The sequence below is a fragment of the Drosophila mauritiana genome, chromosome 3L, assembly GCF_004382145.1.
Source record: "Drosophila mauritiana strain mau12 chromosome 3L, ASM438214v1, whole genome shotgun sequence".
Lineage (NCBI taxonomy): Eukaryota > Metazoa > Arthropoda > Insecta > Diptera > Drosophilidae > Drosophila > Drosophila mauritiana.
Window position 1 is genome coordinate 7,621,900 of NC_046669.1, and position 17,733 is coordinate 7,639,632.

The following is a 17,733-nucleotide window of genomic DNA, read 5'->3' on the forward strand; positions in this document are numbered from 1 at the left end:
TTCGCACAAATCTCTTGAAATGTCTCGAGACCATCCATTATTTAATTAACTAGACAATGCCATCTGTCTGATTAGGAAACTAGCTCCATAAGTTTTCCTAAGTATATGACTTGGATACAACTGGAATCGGGCGAACAAATCCCCTTGAAACCGACAACTCATCCAACTTTGAATTGTATCCACCAGCTCCATCAGCTAGATACAAATTAAATGCCTTTGCTTATCAGAGGAACTAAACCAACTTTTGAGCTTTGTACTTGACGGCGGCACACGCAGCTATTTGCTTTTATTGTCATACACTCGAAGAATTTATGTGAGCCCGCGGAGTGATTTGTGCCAGACGAAAGACTCCATTTCTGTGCAACTAAGTCCAGCAATCTTATCTCCTTCCCTTGGGCAGTGTGTTCATGTAAGATTTTGTAGTTTAGTGCAGCTTATCGCTCACTTGATTTTACCCTGCGACCCTCTCAATTGGACTTGTTACACTGTTCAAAATGCTTACATCGTTTTGATACATTCATTCCAGTTAGCAGAGAATGATGCCAAAGATAGATTTTGTAAAGGAATTTCTAACTTTGAAATACTATTCCAATGCTATGCAAAATCAACTTTTAATGCGAAAAACCTGTAATTTGATTTTTGACATCGATTAAAAATTGTTTCTGTGCAGCCAACGCTCTTCACACTTGCCCCTGGCTATCTGCAGCTTATCAGCCCGTTTCTCCCTCTTTTCCGATGTTTATTTTGCCGTATTTAACTAGTGTGTTTTATAAAGTGTATTTTTCCTTTTTTTTAATGCGGTAATCAAATGCTTGTGAACACACGACATCGCTTCGATGATAAGAGCTAAGGAAAAATGTAAAAAAGAAGCTTAACTAAAAAAAGAAAAATATAGAGCACCACCTTAAAATGTGTGGAACAATAAATTCAGAAAAAAGTTTCATACAAAACTTTTGGCCAGACTGAAAAGGTTTTCACACAAGTGAGTGCTCGGGTTTCCGCTTATTGATTTATGGAAACAACTTGAGTGCCATATGAAAGGGGATACTTGGGCCTGCTTTTCATTATGCTGACCGATTATGACACTTTTTAATGGAATTTTCTCGTTCTGCTTTTATGCTATTGATTTCTGGTTACGTTGCCGCCGGCCAAGTGGGCGTTTCTCTGTGGGCGGGGCTGATGTAGAACCAGCAAAAAAAAAATGCAACAGCACACAAAAATGGCAAAAATAAGCGAATTAAAATGCTTTCTGAATCGAATTCTTTCCCCACAGATGGGTTTTTCATTCCATTTTTTTTTTCGAAGCCATATGCTGGTCAAGACCAATTCCTTTCTTATGCAAATGTCTTCGAACAGATTTAAAAGGGTTGAAATGTGGGTGAGGAAATCCCAGACAGCAACGCTGAGTTTATGCTGCTGCAAAATTGCTGTGTAATTGTTTGGAAAAAGAAATTGCAATCGAAATGCAATGTAAAGTGGATAACAATTGCAGTAAAGTGAGATAAACGACGGCCTTGAGATGGTAAATAAATGACACCCGCAGGATTCAGAGGATTATTGTGGGTTTCATTTAAAATAAATTTATAAAAAATATAATATATTAAAATACTAAAGTACTAGATATTAATCAAAATAAATCAATAATTTGAATAAATGCTATTTTCCAGATATTTAAAGTACCTGGAATAATATAATAATACCTATCCAATATACTAATATAAAATATACCGTTAAATAAACCCTTGCTTAAATGACTTACACGTAATTGCCCAAATAGTTATATCAGTAATCTATAATCTTGTAAATATTCCATTAGAAGACTAAAATGTCATAAACTTAAACCGAAAAAATTCCTACAGACACTAAAAACTAATTATGCTCGACACTTCGATTGCTGGCCCAGATTGCCCAATGGGTTAAGGTTTTGATAACACTGTCTCGGTGTCCGGCAGTTGTGGCGTGGGTTAATCGAGGCGGATCGGGGCGGGGTCGGGCCACGTTCAATGTACTTCAATGACCCGACAACCACGAGTGCTACATGCGACACTCGGTTGACCATTTTCTGTACCCTGTACACTTTAACCTTGCGACAACCCTCAGCTCGATTTCTCGGTACCCCATCCCCCCTTGACTTACCCTACACTTGTAGGTTAATAGCCTTATCAATTTTGATTTGATGCGCACTTCGACATGAAGCAATAGATAGATAGATACTTGCATTCCTACCCTAATGCAGAGCCACACAAATGTGCCAAGCATCCACAGAATTAGGCCCACTCCCCAAAGCCATCAAATTGATTTATGTTTGGGAAGACATGAAATATGTTTCGGTTTTACTTTAAACATTATTTTGCTATTAATTTGGATTTGGGTTAGACGAAACGTGTCCAAATCTGCTGCCCGCCACCCCCAAAAGCTTCTCTATTCCCCCCATTATTTTGCATATTTCCGGACGTGCGATGACCCAATCACAGAATAATTCGTATTTTATGACTTGGCTTTTTTTAGGCATCCATGTGAGTTTTTTTTTTTTTTGGGAGTTTTCAAGTGGTAACAGATTGCCAGCACTTGCGAGTAATGTTTTTCGATTTTAGTACACAATATTTTGGAAAATTTTCAAGTATTTTCTGCGCTTAATTGTACTCTCTACTTACCATTAATGCCGCTGATTAGTGGGTAGTTACCATCACGGCCGCCAATTAAGTTTTTTAAACCAGTTTCGATCAGTGTTGGGGACGATCGCTCCCTGTCGCTCATTTTTTCATAAAAATTTCCGAAATTTTGTGATTATACACGAACAAAAAATGTCTCGTTGCGGGTTTTTTGCTGGCCTGCAGATTGCTGTTGCTTTTTCTATGTGTTTTTCCTTTTTTTTGCTTATTGTTTTATATTCTTGCAACAATAATAGTTATAATGATGTTTATCTCACAACAATAACAATTAATCAATTATTTAATTTATAACGAACGAAATTTGTATCTCACTTTGATGGTTATTTTTGATTTGGTTGCTTAGTTTAGTTAGTTATGTTGTTTTGTTTTTTTTTTTTTTTTGATCACAATCGAAATTAATTTAATTAAACCTTTGAAAATATTGCACGTTTTCCGTTACGATTTATTGCTTTGTCTATGTATATATACGATCTTTCTCTATAGACTTTTACATAGATATTTTGTATACGTATAGAGATGTATATAGATATATTTGTATATTATTACTTTTCTGTTGGATTTTTGTTATGCTGGCTATAAATAAAGGCACCGCGAATTCATTCAACAAGATTTTTATGTTTTAACAACAACTTTTGCGAGTACAACAAGAAATGTTGGGGGTGTTTATTCGTTAAAAACTAATTCATGTGGCTGTTTTTAAATGTACGTTTCGCTGACTTTGCGGTTACTTTTTTGTTAGGTTTTATTTTCGTGTAATTGAATTTGTTGTTTCATTGGCTAATTATGCTATTTTTATAGCGCTTTTCCTGCTGCAAATGCCGAATGCGTTTGGTTTTCTCTGTAGTTGCTGTATTTTATTTTGCTGTGGCTTTTCTATTTTGTTTTTCCTCTGTTTTTTTTTTTCGTTTTTTTGTTGACAGTTTTCAGTTTCAAAAACGTTTAACGCTGAAATTTGTTGTTAGGCTTTTTCGTCTTTTTTTATTTTTATTTTTGTGGCGGCACTAAAAATAAAATCAATTGCTTTTTGGTTAGAGTTCTGCTAGGCTTTCTATATATATTCTGTATTACATATATATATTGTAGGTATGTGATATCTTATTGTACAGTTATAAAGCACTAATATGGCATTTGCAATAGTTGGTCGCCCGGCGTGCGACAGAGATGGCAGATTTGGTAAAGAAGAAGACGGTGCAGCAGCTTTAATTTTTTTTAGTGAGTGTTTTTCCTTTTTGGAGAATTTTAGGTATAGTTATGGGTGAGTGGGTGGCGGCGAGAGAGAGACGGCGAAATAGTAGGCGAAAAACGACGAGCGCCCGACAGGGAAAATCGATGAAAAATGTTGACAACAGAAACGCGAACAACAACACCAAAACACACACAAACGCACCGAATTTTAACAATTTTTATTACAATTTATAAATTGATTTTTTATATGGGTGAATTATATTTATTTGATTTTTAAGGGCGTGTAGTATCCTTGTTTTTTTGATAAGAGGATTGAATTTTCTTTTAGTTGTACCGTTTATGCGGTGCGTTCTTCTGGTATCCGCGTATCCGTGCGTTTGTATCTCAACGAACGACGCTCGACGTGTGAGTGTTTTAACGTGTGCTGCTGTTTTACTGTAAAAATACGATTCGGCTGCGCTCGGCTCACTTCGTGTCGTATTGTGGGTGTAGTTGTGGCCGCTCTGCCGGCGTCGCTGTCGACGCAGAGCGCATGTGACAAGCGCCTACGAAAAACCGAATTTCGAAGTTCGAAAGGTCGCCGAAAAAAGTGAAATAGAAAGAGGCGCAAGAGGATGCGGAAGTGGGGCCAACTCTACACAAAGCGGAGATGCATTTCCCGTATAAGAGAGAGCGGGATGGCGAGCCAGTGGAGAAAGAGAGAGCGGCGTGAGAGAGTGCGCGCAAGTCAGCTGATTGTTGTTTCTGTTTGTTTTACAATGCTTTTTGTACTATGAACATTACACTCACATTTCCCACAAAATATATATGTACGTACTTTTGCATATATATTGAAATCCAAGCAGACAAACTTACAAAAACGCGCTAATTTTCAGGTTTTAAAATACACATTCGGATTTTTTAACTGTACACTTTATTCCAACTGCTTGGCACTGACACGTGCTTTCTGCTTAATGTCTTAAGATTTTTAACTATTTTTAAAGCTTTCATTATAGTTTTTCTGTAGTTTTGGTTAATAATTGTTGGCCAATTTTTGTTTATTAAAAATTTGGATTTAATGTGATTTTTTTTATAATGTTCTGTTATGTTTTTAGTGTGGCTTTTGTGGCGCTGAATGTTCAACTAACTTCTGACTGGCACACGCGCTCGTTTCATTGCAAAGTGTAGAAACACGCCGAGAGAGCGGCTAAGGGCGAACTCACAGATACAGATACGAAATATGCTCAAATCACAGACACAGATACACTCAACCGATTTCTCTCTCTTTTCTACCCGCGTGTTTTAGGTTTTCTTATTTTTGGCAAACATTTTCGTTCAGCGCGCGCAACTTAAAAAATAAAAGCCATAGATACTAATGATAAATTAAAACTAAAATTAATAGAGAACAAGCTTAAGCATAAGTTTAATCTTTGCAGTTCTCATTCTTAGCATGCCACCTAAAGCTTGGCCTTTACACTGGCAAAAAAAAGTCATACAAATTGAAATTTAAAAAAGAATAACTCAAACTTGTCTTTAAAAATCTTCAATTAAATTAATTATGTGAATTTTTTTTGTAAAAAAAACATAAACATAGAAAACTGGAATGTTTAATATTATTTATAATAATATTTATTAATAAGTTTAATTCAAATTAATTACACATGCTATAGCTTGTCATAAAAAAAATTTGAATCGACATTCACACGAATATTCTAATATAAAATATAAGAATATTTTTTCAGTGTTCCTTCCTTCTAATTGCTTCTAATCATTCGGCCGCTCACTTATACGCGCGCAAAACTTTTGGCATTTTCCACTGTGTCTCAAAGTTCATTTTTTTTGATATTGCGGCTCTCTCGTGCGACTCTCTCAAAAAGTATCTCGCGGATGGCCGGAGTATCTGAGAGATCGCTGGCGAGCCGGGTGAATTTTTATTTATTTTGTTTCATTTTAATTTACTCATGCAAAAGTGTTGATTTTCTGTTCAGCTCTGCCTGGCTATTACGTCAATGGAACAAAAACGCTGACGTTTGTAGTTGTACGAATACGAGTATCTCTATCTGTATCTGTATCTTCGGCCGCGGCTGTAGATGTATCTGTATCTTTGGCACTGCGGCAACTACAGTGTTCATTTCAATGTTTTTAGGTTCTGTTCTGTTCTCTCCCTCTCTGATTTATCTGCCATTCGCGAGTGTATTTTTCACTATTTCGGTTGTATTTTTTTTTTTACGTTTTATTTGTGTTTTTTTTTTTGCTTTTTCTGTTAATATTTCTAACATGTATTTTGCGGCGACGTCGACGACAGCAGCGCTCACGTGAGTTGATTTCATAGCTATGAAAACCTTTTTAATGTGTGGAAATTTTTGTTTGTTTGTTGTAGTTGTTATTTTCCCCCCTATTTCTTCGCTGTAATTTGTATAAATAAACACAAAATTGTAGAAATGTGAATAGCGAACAGAGAGTCCCGCGAAAATCAAGCAGATTTTCGCATTTAACGATTTATGGTGGAGCGGGTGCAATTAGAACGCCTTGAAATTTGTCTTCAAAATAGGGAGGGCATGACGGTCAGCATTCCCCCAGGTGGCAAATTGTTCCATAAAGAGCTCTATGCTCTTCGATTAAAACGGAGCAAAAGTATTCTGCGCTGATAAGAGCTCACACTCAATTACTTGACGTAAACAAAATAATTAAAATACGAAAAGTGCTCATCGATCCCATTTAAATAGTTTTTATTGGAATACTTAACAATTAATTGAGCTTTGAGTAAGCCTTTAATCATTATTTAATAAGTAGTATTATTTATTAAAAGGAGAAAGATACGAAAAAGAATTTTATGCATGAAACTTCAATATGACATCCCATTAACCTAATTGCGTAATAATTAATATGCGAACGAGGTACTTCCAAATACTTGAATGGCTTTTATTTTCGTTTTTACGAGTTTATTCAGATTAAGCACGTCTTACAAATTATTCGCAGAAACTTGACATTACTTAAATTCTCAAATAATTTTGTCCCTTAAATTTAAATCAAATATATTTCGAAATCAATAAAACCATAAATTTAACCTTAAATTTATTTGACAAAATAAAAACTAGCTCGAAATGAATACTAGAAATTACATTTTGGTTGACCCTGATCACGACATTGTTTGACCTTTGCTCTGCCCCATCAGACAGTGACCTTTCTGGGTGCTAATGAACCAATTTAGTCCCGCTGGCAACCTTCGACCAGATCAAGATTTGATCGTCTGCAAAGCCCCATCGAATCAGAATAGTCTAACCAAATTTGAAGGCATCCTAAGCCAAGGGGATTCGTACTATTTTGGCCATTTTGGCGGTGATTCAGGGCCCAGAAATGCCGCAGACCAGAACAGAGGGATATATACTGCGAGTACGAGTGGAGGAAGCCAGAAACTGAATTTCTTCGAACGATAGAACGAAAACAGCGAAACTGTCGCCTGTCATCATGTGACATGAAGAAGAACTAGGAAGCGGTGGGCAGGAGAAAATCCGAAAGCTATAGAGAAATAACTCAGCACACATCGGCATATAAATGGATGGTTGGATAGATAGATAGATTCGAGGCGGAAACGTCATTCCCATTCAGAGTCGTCCCAGAAACGTGTTCTGGCCTCATAAATTATACCGAGGCTGAGTTGACCCCCTCTTGGCCATGCGGTCCATACCCCCCTTTTTCATGCCAAGTGCAACAAAAGAAAGGCTAAGCGAAATTGTATCCCAAAGTGTGGGTGAACGCATTTTGGGATCGAAAAATATAAATGACTCTCTCCTTGGTTCGAATAGTTCCAACAATGTTGCCCATGACAAGATGTCAGCCTGTCAAGGAACCAACGACGGACACCTCTATATATATCGCTGCATATATAGGTACACCCTAGCACATACCTATCTATATCCATGTGTGTGGGAAAACTTATTTGCTTTGGCATTTTCTGAAATGTCGCAGGCAGCGAAAAATGGATTTCGGATTTCGGGGTTTCGAGTGACACACCATACCTTATCGGTACACACTGCACATATCAACGTGCAAATACGGCAACCAAAGAATTTCTTATACCAAACACACACACATGTGCTCTCCTTATCAAACTAACCATCGCTGATCGGCCTTGGTCAGGCACTACAAGAAGTCAAAGAGGTAATGCCCTCTAAAATGCACCGAAGGCGAGCATAATCAAATTCGAGATTCTTCTAATTGTGAACATTAGCATGGACCTGTGAGAGATCACTGCGGAAGATCGTCTTCTGAATCTGACGGGAGAGCATTCTAAAAGATCTATTTGCTTCGCCAACACTCGGATGGAGATTACCCATTATCAGCTAGCTGCATATAAGTAGGTATATCTGTTTGTACATATATACCCAGAGATCTGAACTACATTTTGCTCTATTTGAAATCTCGCACATTTATACGAAATGAAAACGAACGAAACGAAAAACGAAAAACGGACGACGACGCAAACGACGACAAGTTGTACAAATTAACGTACAAATGAATGACGGAATTAGTACGTGTGCTCTTTGTTGATCTAGCGAGAAGATTAGGGGAAGCTATAGGGGATATATGGATCGAGGTTCCTCCTCGGGTTGCCGGGGGACTTTCTACTACTTGGGAGCCCTACGGATGCTCGAACATTTCTCTAGTCAAACGAAAATGTCTCCTAAGCAGAGCAGATTCCAAAGATGATTTGGAGATAGCACATGGCACACGGATTCTGGATTCACTCCGCGGCTGTGTGGCAATTCATTAGCATCACGCAAATGAATTAATAACACCAAACTACGAGAATATTTTTCAAGTTGTTCCTTTGTTAGCACTTTTTCAATAGCACTGGATTCGGATTGGTATTTACATATATGCAATGGCTGTCGATCTGTTTGCACACTTTGATCTATCTGGTTGAATGGATAGCTAGATGCATGGATACACAGTCTGATGAATAGAATTAATTATGATGGAATGGGGTTTAGCCCGCCAATTGTTATCCGCGGGTTAAGGGGAAGTCAAGTACAGCAGGTGGCGTACAAGTTTGTATCGAGTAAATTGTATTACTATTTGATAAAGAGATATTTCTATGTATAGAATAAAAGATTAAATGAAGATGACATATTTATGACTTATAATCTCTAAAAGTCTCAATTCATCTTTGATATCTATCTATCTTTAACAATTTACTCTTATCTGTACAAGAAGTTCACTAAAATGGCACGAGACTTCAAATTTCTTTGTTCACCCATTTCCTCATATCCTAGCCCAATTTTCTCGCCCTTTTCAAGCACTTTACGAACGACAAACGAGCAGCCGAATGGGAAAAAAGGAAAATTGTATTTTCCTGAAGACAAGTCAAACATTTTTCCAACTAACTCCGGGGGCAAACAACTAGGGCAACAACAATATTGATAATTTCAACTGCAGTGGAATAACGTGAAATGCAAACAAAACGCTAGAAAAAAATCAACAAAGCTTCAATGCCAAAAAAGAGGGGAACCAGAAGAAGAAGAAGAAGATACCACGTGACGGCAGCAACAAAAGCAAAGCAAACGAAGCATGCACGACTTGGGCGCACCACCCCCTTGAACCACCACCCACTCAGCCACCCCCCGTCGAACGCCACCCAGCGAGTCACTGTTAAACACTCACCCACGCATGATCATTTATAAGCTGTCAGTCCTGTGCGTGTGTGTGTGTGGGAGTGTATCTATGTGTTCCTGGGGTGGCGGTGAAGTGGGCCTGGGGTAAAATGGGGCAGGAAATGCCCTAAGTGGCAGCTCACGCACTTGGACGCCATGGAAAAATCTGCAAGCTAAGGAGGCCCAAATCCAGTTTTTTAATACCAGATACCCATTTATAAGATTTGTATTTTTAGTCAATATAATAAATTCAAAGGTATCACCCAAACTCAATATTTAGCTCAAACTCAAAATGGAAGAACATAAGCACTTCAGTTTGAATTAAATATTGGCTGCAATATATCTTAAAAAAACAAATACTTTATAAACAAATTGCTTGTATTTTCTACCGACCTAATTACACTTTTTCAATTTTATTTATGTTTAAACTAGAAACAAAATGCCACAACATAAATAAATCTAAAGGGTACTCAAATTCCGCTAAAGGAAGAAAAGGCATTTGCCCATGCCGTCTGCAAAATAAAAAGACGAATATAATGCTACCTGAGAAACCATTTTGATTGAGCAATACTTTTTTATTGAACACTATTTCATTTCACCGCCCTCCCTCCCTTTGCCGTCCCTTGACCACTTAAATGGGCAATCGTTTTCCGTTTTTATTGGCCAACTGTTAATTGAATTAGTTTTTTTCCTGCCCCTCCAATTTGTTATCAACTAACGAACAGATAGGAATATAGGAATATTTCTCTATTTTCGTTTATATTTCTGCTTCTTTCGGTGTCGATGGGAATGTAAATTCAATTAAAATTTTGCGTGTGACGTTGGCAGACAAAAGACGCGTGTGTGCGGGGGCGGTAAGGGGGCGGGGCTGAGAAACTACGGCCACATAAATTATTTATACACTCATATAGGCTCACCTTGAACCGAACATTTTTCGTAAAAGTTTAATTTATTTTTGCCAGAGCCAAAGAACAAATAAATGCGAAATCAGAAAGAGATGGGAAATTAGAAAGCAAGCTAGATGAGTACACAGAAATAAAATAGGAGTGGCTTCAAGATTTGAAGATGATTCGAAGGAATTATTGATTATTTTAATTGCTTTTATTGCTTTAAAGTTGCTTTTCAGCTTTTTTCAGTTGTTCTCGATAAAAGTTTTTTTTAATTCATAAATTATTTTACCTTATTTCGTTCACTGTACCTATGCTTTCTTGATTGTTTTCGGTTCTTTGTAATTTCAAAGATATTTTACATTTGCGTTATTTCGAGAAATCTCAACAATTTTTCAATTTACTGTCAGGCAACGATGACGTCGACGTCAGCAGAAACAGCGGCAGAGGCAGTGTCAACTGTCAATTAACGGAGCATTAGAGGGGGTGGATTTTGTAGGGGGTGATGCCCGCTGAGGGGTTGGAGGTGAGTGGGGTAAGACATGGGCTTAGGTCTTTTGATTGATCTGTGCGGCAAATTCTTGGTTGGGGGGCGTAAATGAGCAGCCGAAAATGTCTGAACAGCACCACCACACTCTTCACTCCCCCGACAAGTGTCACTTACAATGAGTTTTACTCGGAAAAAACACGAAATTAGAGGAGAAAGTATCCAATCCTTGGAACTGTCAACGCCACAACTTCACACGCTGTTCACCTTTTTCAACACACACAACAAATACCCACTCATCTGCAGGGACTACCAATCTCTCTTGCCCTTTCACTGTCACTGCTCCTGCCAATACATCAAACCGAATATCGCCGGGGAACAGTACAAAAAATGGGTACACTGATAGAAATCTCTCTAGATTTTTTAAAATCAATTCAATCCAATATTTGCATCAAAAAAATAATGCATCAAAATAAAATATATTAAAATATAAGTAATCAAGTCCTCAAATAAAATAAAATTTTTTTGTAAACGTAAAATATAAATGTTTACATTATATCCATGAATTTATTTTAGTTCACCACTCGATTTGATTTAGTAAATAAATACTTATACATTTTTACCGTTCCTCTTTATTTATTTTTTTTTGGTTTAACCGAATCGAAGTGGCTGAATTTCGGTTTCATCGGCTTCGTCCTCAAGTGGCGCATTTTTCATCATCTGTTGACACTTTTGCTGCTCCAACGGTAGGCGACCGCAAAAACAAACACAAACAGAAAGAAAAGAAAAACAAAACCGAGCTCACACAGTGCGATAAGTGTGGGAGCGAGACGGAGGCGGAGAGCGAAAGAGAAGACACTTAAGCTGCAATTTAATACAAACTCGCTCAAAAATCCGCTGAGTACTCCACAAATCAAGAAGGAACAACAATGCATTCTGCGCCACCACGTGGTTACTTAAGTCGGCTTTTCAATTAAACTTTTTGCCGGTCGCTATATTTCCTTCTCACTCTGTATTTATTGAATACCCATCCCATTGACTTGACACAGTGGGCTGAAATGCAGCAAACATGGGGGTACCGCAATTGATTGTTGTGGCTGCTAATTAAGCCTGCGTGTGCCATTCTTTAACAATCCAAATGAATATATTCTGTTTTGATAAACATATTTCAATTAATATATATGCATGTATTCAGCGTAAAAGAATATTCTGGGTGTCAATCAATTACACCCGCATACAAATTTTTTTATGGTAGATGAATTTGTTTAATAAACAAAGATGAATTATTGTTCTCATTACGATAGGCGGGTTATATACATACATGTAGTTTCTGTATTTTAAATATTTTGCACATTTCTCTTATTTTTCTGATGAGCTTTCTTTAAACATCATACTCACTCCCAATTTTCGTAAGAATCATTACAAAAATAGGCAACAAATATAATTGCCTACCTTTTGGCGCTTAAGTACGATATTTTTCGAGTTTTTTGAATTGGATTAATACATTTTGTTACACTTTATATTATTGATTTTACATTACACTTAACCCAATGTATTTTGTTTTACAACTTGTTACTAGGCCAAACCAGTTATTTGAGTAGCTTTTTCAAACGTTTGAGCTTGGCCTTGCGAATATTTTGTCCCAAAAATCGAATTAAATTATCTCTCAGTCGTTCCCATTTTCTCTGCCTGCCACAATTGTTATAAAGTTTTTGTTGAGCCAATTTTTGTGCAATTTTATATTTAGTATGAAATTTTATGGCCAATATAATTTCAGTTGCTTTCTGTTTATTTTGTTGCACTCACACACACACACGCACATCGCAACAGACTGACATGAACACACGCACAGTTGTCATAAATAAAAAGCTCTCTGGCTTATTGGACATTTTCATTAAATGCTGCTCTTTAGATAGCTGCTGTTGCTGCTTCTTCTTCATTTTAGTTTTGCGGTGTCTGCGGTTGTTTTTATTGTTGTTATTGCTTTTATTGTCGTTGTTGCAAATTGATTGCCTGCAATTTGTATGCGAAAGAGCGCAAAATGTACCGTTGCTGTAGGTCTTTATGGCGCCTTTTAATTGAGCCACACACACAGGAGGTAGGTCTGTGTGTTAGTGTGTGCGTAAGCCCAGCTCTCTCTTTCCGACTCTCACGTTCTCTTTCTCTTTCGCAAAATACTCTATGTAAATTGGCGCTTTTATTGGCGTGGCAATGAACGATCGTGATTTCTTTTTGTTGTTGTCGTCTTTCAACACGTGTAGATTGATATCGTTCTCTCTACAGTGTAATTTACACAGTGCCAAAATGGTATCTAATCTAGCATAGTACTATTGTCAAAAATACAAAATATATTTTCGCTTTTAAAAAATATTATTTTCAATAGTGCATGTAGTTAAGAACTACTTTACTAAATTAGTTTTTAAAATTTTTGTTAGATTTAACATTTATAGTTTTAGTTATTTCTCTTGACGAATATAATTAAAACAGCTATTAAAGTAAATCTAAATTGAAATAACAGTTATAATATCTTCCAGTGCATTACTAATTACACACCCATACAAGCATACGGACACACCAGACTGACACACACGCATACTGTGGCAAATTACACCTCAAACCGCAGTACATGTGTATGACATAATATTAATTTTTGCAGTCGCCGTCGACGCGGCGACTCCCCCATTTCAGTTCCAGTCTCCGTCCACACAGCCCCCCATCCAATGCCCAACCGCCCACCTCCCTTCCCCACCATACAGTTCGCATTTGCAATTTGAATGGGCTCCAGCGAGTGCAAGCGAGATGGCCTGCTTATTACCGCACTTGATGGCGCTGCAGTTTTGTTTAGATTTCGCCGGTTTTCGTTATTGCAAATTGACGTAATGGGCAGTGGAAACGAGCTAGCAGAAGAATAAGGAGAAGCCAGGAAGCCGAGTTGGAATAACCAGGAGAATAAAAGAGGAAACGAGAAGGCCACAACTTTTTGCTGACTTTTCGAATATTTAATATGCACTTTTGAGCTTAAAGATAAATAACGTACCGAAATCAGCGGTAGCTAAGGATTATTACCAAACGAAACCGGTCCTTGCTGACCAGTTAAAATTTACGTTATACTAAAATATTTGTTGTAGGATTTTAAAATCTCTTATCTTTAGTAAAAGTAAAGAAAATTAAGCAATAGCCCCCTTTGCGAGATTACCTTTAAGAATATTTTGTTTGGATTTTTTGTTAGATATTCCATTTAATTAATTTCTAAAAAATGTATAAACATGTTTCGGTGGTTCCCATATCTCATCTCCCCGGGGGTTGTAAATATTTCGAGTTGAGTGCTTAACTTATTTACCTGTCATAAAATACCCCTATAAATAGCAGGTGACCATATAGAATATCGAGAACTGACTCGATAAGCCACATTTGACGAATAAATGTCTGGTGAATTTAATCTTGGGGCGATTCCCATGAATGGGGACTGTACCGCACCAACGCTTCCCGATCGATTCAAAACAAACGCCTTGGCATCGCTTTATGCTCCATGCGTATGGTACATGTATACTATGTGTTTTTATCATCACGCCACCGAATGTCCAAGTCCACTCTCGATTCCACTTGCAAGACTGACTGACCGACCCCAAATCAAAAAACAAAAACAAAATAACGCCTGACTCAGATTGCTCAGAAATTTTCCAAAACTGCCCAGACGCGTTGTATTTTTTTCGTAGTTTCTTTTCGTAGAGAGGGGCGCGTGCCAAGGCTTCCATTCAGGTTAGTCGCGTGTTTGGTGACCCGATTTTAAGAACAGATTATTGAGTCGTTTTAAGCCAGATAATGCCTGCTGGATCAGCCGCCCAAGCTGCGACATATGTCGATTGTTTTGGTTTTTTGGGTGGCATTTTTCGAATGGCTTTTTGCATCAGTAAAATTTCCACGCCCAGAAGCGTGCGTTGCGATCTTATCAGCCGGAGCAGAGTGAATGGAACTTGGGAGCTTCTAAGACAGCCACTAAATCCCCGACCTGACCATGTGATCCGATCGCTGGAAAAAAACAACAACCGCACCGCAGATCGTGAGAGTTGTTTCTCTCTTTCGATCGTGGGTCTCGCACTCTCGCGAGCTTTTAAAGAGAGCTTTGCGGATCGGATCGAGAAGTTGCTAGAAAATAATGAATATCAGGCTACAACAGGTGCACTGGAAAAAGTGTGTGCAACGGGAGGCTTATCAGAAGCTGTGGGGATTGCATATCAGAACTATTAAACTTTAATCCTTTTCTTGAATATTATTTTTCAGGTTTCTAATTTGTTTAGCTTTTTAGCTTATGAACCAATGTGTAAGATCTATGGACTTTCCTTATCTGAAGAAAACAAATTCAATCTATAATTTACATAATGCATTCAGTATCTTTAGAACGTTTAGATCTAAAGTTTCTCACAACTAAAAGGTTCGAGAACAAATGGAATCTTTATTACACATATGATCGTCTTTTGGAGTCCTCTTCTCTAAACGTGAGCAATGGATGGCAACTGTGTGACTTTGTCGTAAATGTTTATAATTAAAACTAGCCCCTGCCTACATCCATACCATAATCATCGTAATCACCATCCGCACAGCCACAACTCACTTTTTATGCGGCCCAACTATATCATGAGGGTAAATATTTATAGTCGCCTGGTAACCTCGTCTTTCCTTTCCTCCTGATAACGAAGCCGGCGACAACGATGACAGTGCAATTGATTGTGATTGTGGAATGGCGACAACTGTCGACGACGACGTCGTCGTTTCTATTTCACCAATTCTGGACAGCAGTCCATCATGGCAACACGAAACTGGGTACTGCTTAGGGGGAAATGAGCTCAATCCAAGAATCCACGCTATTTTATCGAGCACCCCAACATTTGATTAGTCTGATATCAAAGGCCTCAAGTGCCGACGCAAGATCCAACGGGGTCAATTTTTGGGGCCCATCGGAGTGCTATGCATATCGATCGCAGGTGATCGGGTGGGTAAATACGGGTTTATCTCGGGGAAGTCGTTCGGTGGAGTGGCTAAGTGCTCGGGAGGGGTGGGAACGTGAATGGGTTTGGGGGTTTCCTGGGCGGGGTCCACAATATATCAATTAGGCGGCATCTGGATTGTACTAATTAATGACGGCATGTGTAAATTCCGAATTAATGATGGCTATTGAGTATAGCAGGTATTCAAGCTTAAGTATTTTAAGACTATTTACAAAAATTGAAGTTTACACAAAATATTGTTTAAGCTTCTCTATCTTCAGATCCCTTAATTTAGTGTTGGAAAGTATGCTACAAAAGTCCTTCGAAACCCTTGAGCCATTCCCCTCCTGACAAGCAAGCTATTTATTAGGTACCTCTTTGTCTCGATCCACTGTACCTCGTGACGTTTCTTTTGAAGGCCGAACACAATATACAAGCACTCTAATTTTGCGTGTGCGTACATAAGCTACTATTTGCTTAAGGCTCCGCACGCCAGGTAAATAAAAAATCACCATAGAAATGGAAATAGCAAAAAAATAGAAAATCAAAGAAACCAATTTGTAGTAATCAGAAGACAAAATCAAATAATTTGTCACATGGCGGGCTTAACCACCGCAAAACAGAAAAAAAAAACAAATAAAACCGTGCAAAAGCTCACTATCACACGCCCCCACTCTTGAGCTCTTTCTCTTTTTCGCGCACAAAGTGTGAGTGAGAGGCAGAGCAAACAAAACCGATTCGCACTCTCACCAATGCACGTGTTACCTTTGTTGGTGTTTTCGATGAATCGGTGAGAGGGGCAAGGGGGCAATGCACAGGTGCCTTCGCTACCACTTACCTCGCAGGGATAAGTCCATGATATTCTCCTTGGGCTCGCTCATTGCACACTTTGTGTCCTCCTATCGATTGCAATTGATTGAAAACCGATTACCGATACACACGGTCGCAGCAACAACGCGTAACTGAAACTATTTTCCAAAAGATTAAATCATTTCGAAGGCGGCGCGGGGGGCATTGGGACATAAATTGGAAATCAAAATAAGAGCAACTTTAAGTACTCACTCTCACTCAGCTCTCTCGCTCTCTCTTTTTGGTGCAGCCGGCGGAGTGGAATCACGTGGTCTTTATCTTCACTGGAGCCATTTAGTGGGCCAGAGCGGGAGGGGGCTAGTTGCGGAGAAGCAGCGAGAGAGCCAACCGGCATACGTCCATCTCGCTCGCTCGCATGGTCCCCTTATATAAGCCTTATGTAACGGAGAGTCGCAGGGGCATGCGCACATGGCAACAGTGGATCGTGGGCCATAAAAATAGAAATCTATACTAAGTACCCAGTACGAACGACTCTGACTAATCGCAGTATTTCTATTTTAGTGGCTAGGGGTCAGGTTGCAGAAGGATTCCATCAACGCGCATTGGGCACTAGATTGCAGTAACTTTTATGATAAATTTAAATATTATATATCTATAAATAAATAAATATTATAAATCATTTAAAATTTAAAAATAATTAAATATTAAATATTAAATTGATACTAGTAAAGTGATATGAACTTAAGTTATGGGTCATGCTTTTCGAAATCAGTAAGTTCTAGAGTTCTTTGTCAGAGGGTGTTATGTACAAATGTTCATCAAAGGGAATTTAAGCACTTCTGTTATGATAAAAGCTTGAAAATCCTTCCCCTAAGCTAGATAAACAGGGGCAAACATCAGCGCAGCGCAATCAAATTGATTGGCAACCTGTCTCCCCAATTTAGATACCACATAAGGTATGGGAATTAGGCCGGGGATTACTCAGCGGAGGCACGAATGCTAATGCCTCTTTAGAAGGGGGAATCGTAAAACAATTTCCATTTCTCAAGTGATATTATTAGTTTCATTGAACAA

At 38.2% G+C, this 17,733-nt stretch overlaps 1 protein-coding gene across 8 annotated transcripts in view; it reads right to left on the minus strand.

Moving 5' to 3' along the window:
• The window catches only part of LOC117140261 (hepatic leukemia factor), a 52,258-nt gene extending 35,475 nt beyond the window's left edge, over positions 1-16,783 (minus strand). The window contains exons 1-2 of one of the 8 annotated variants that reach the window (XM_033303074.1): positions 4,713-4,979; positions 2,655-3,673 (exon numbers count right to left, since the gene is read on the minus strand). In XM_033303074.1, coding sequence (XP_033158965.1) covers positions 2,655-2,757 — 103 coding nt within the window. In that variant the 5' untranslated portion in view covers positions 2,758-3,673; positions 4,713-4,979. Of the gene's footprint in view, positions 1-2,654; positions 4,295-4,674; positions 4,980-16,687 lie in introns of those variants that run through there. The other 7 variants (XM_033303075.1, XM_033303078.1, XM_033303079.1 and 4 more) reach the window with 7 other exon arrangements.
• Positions 16,784-17,733: the final 950 nt, after the last annotated feature.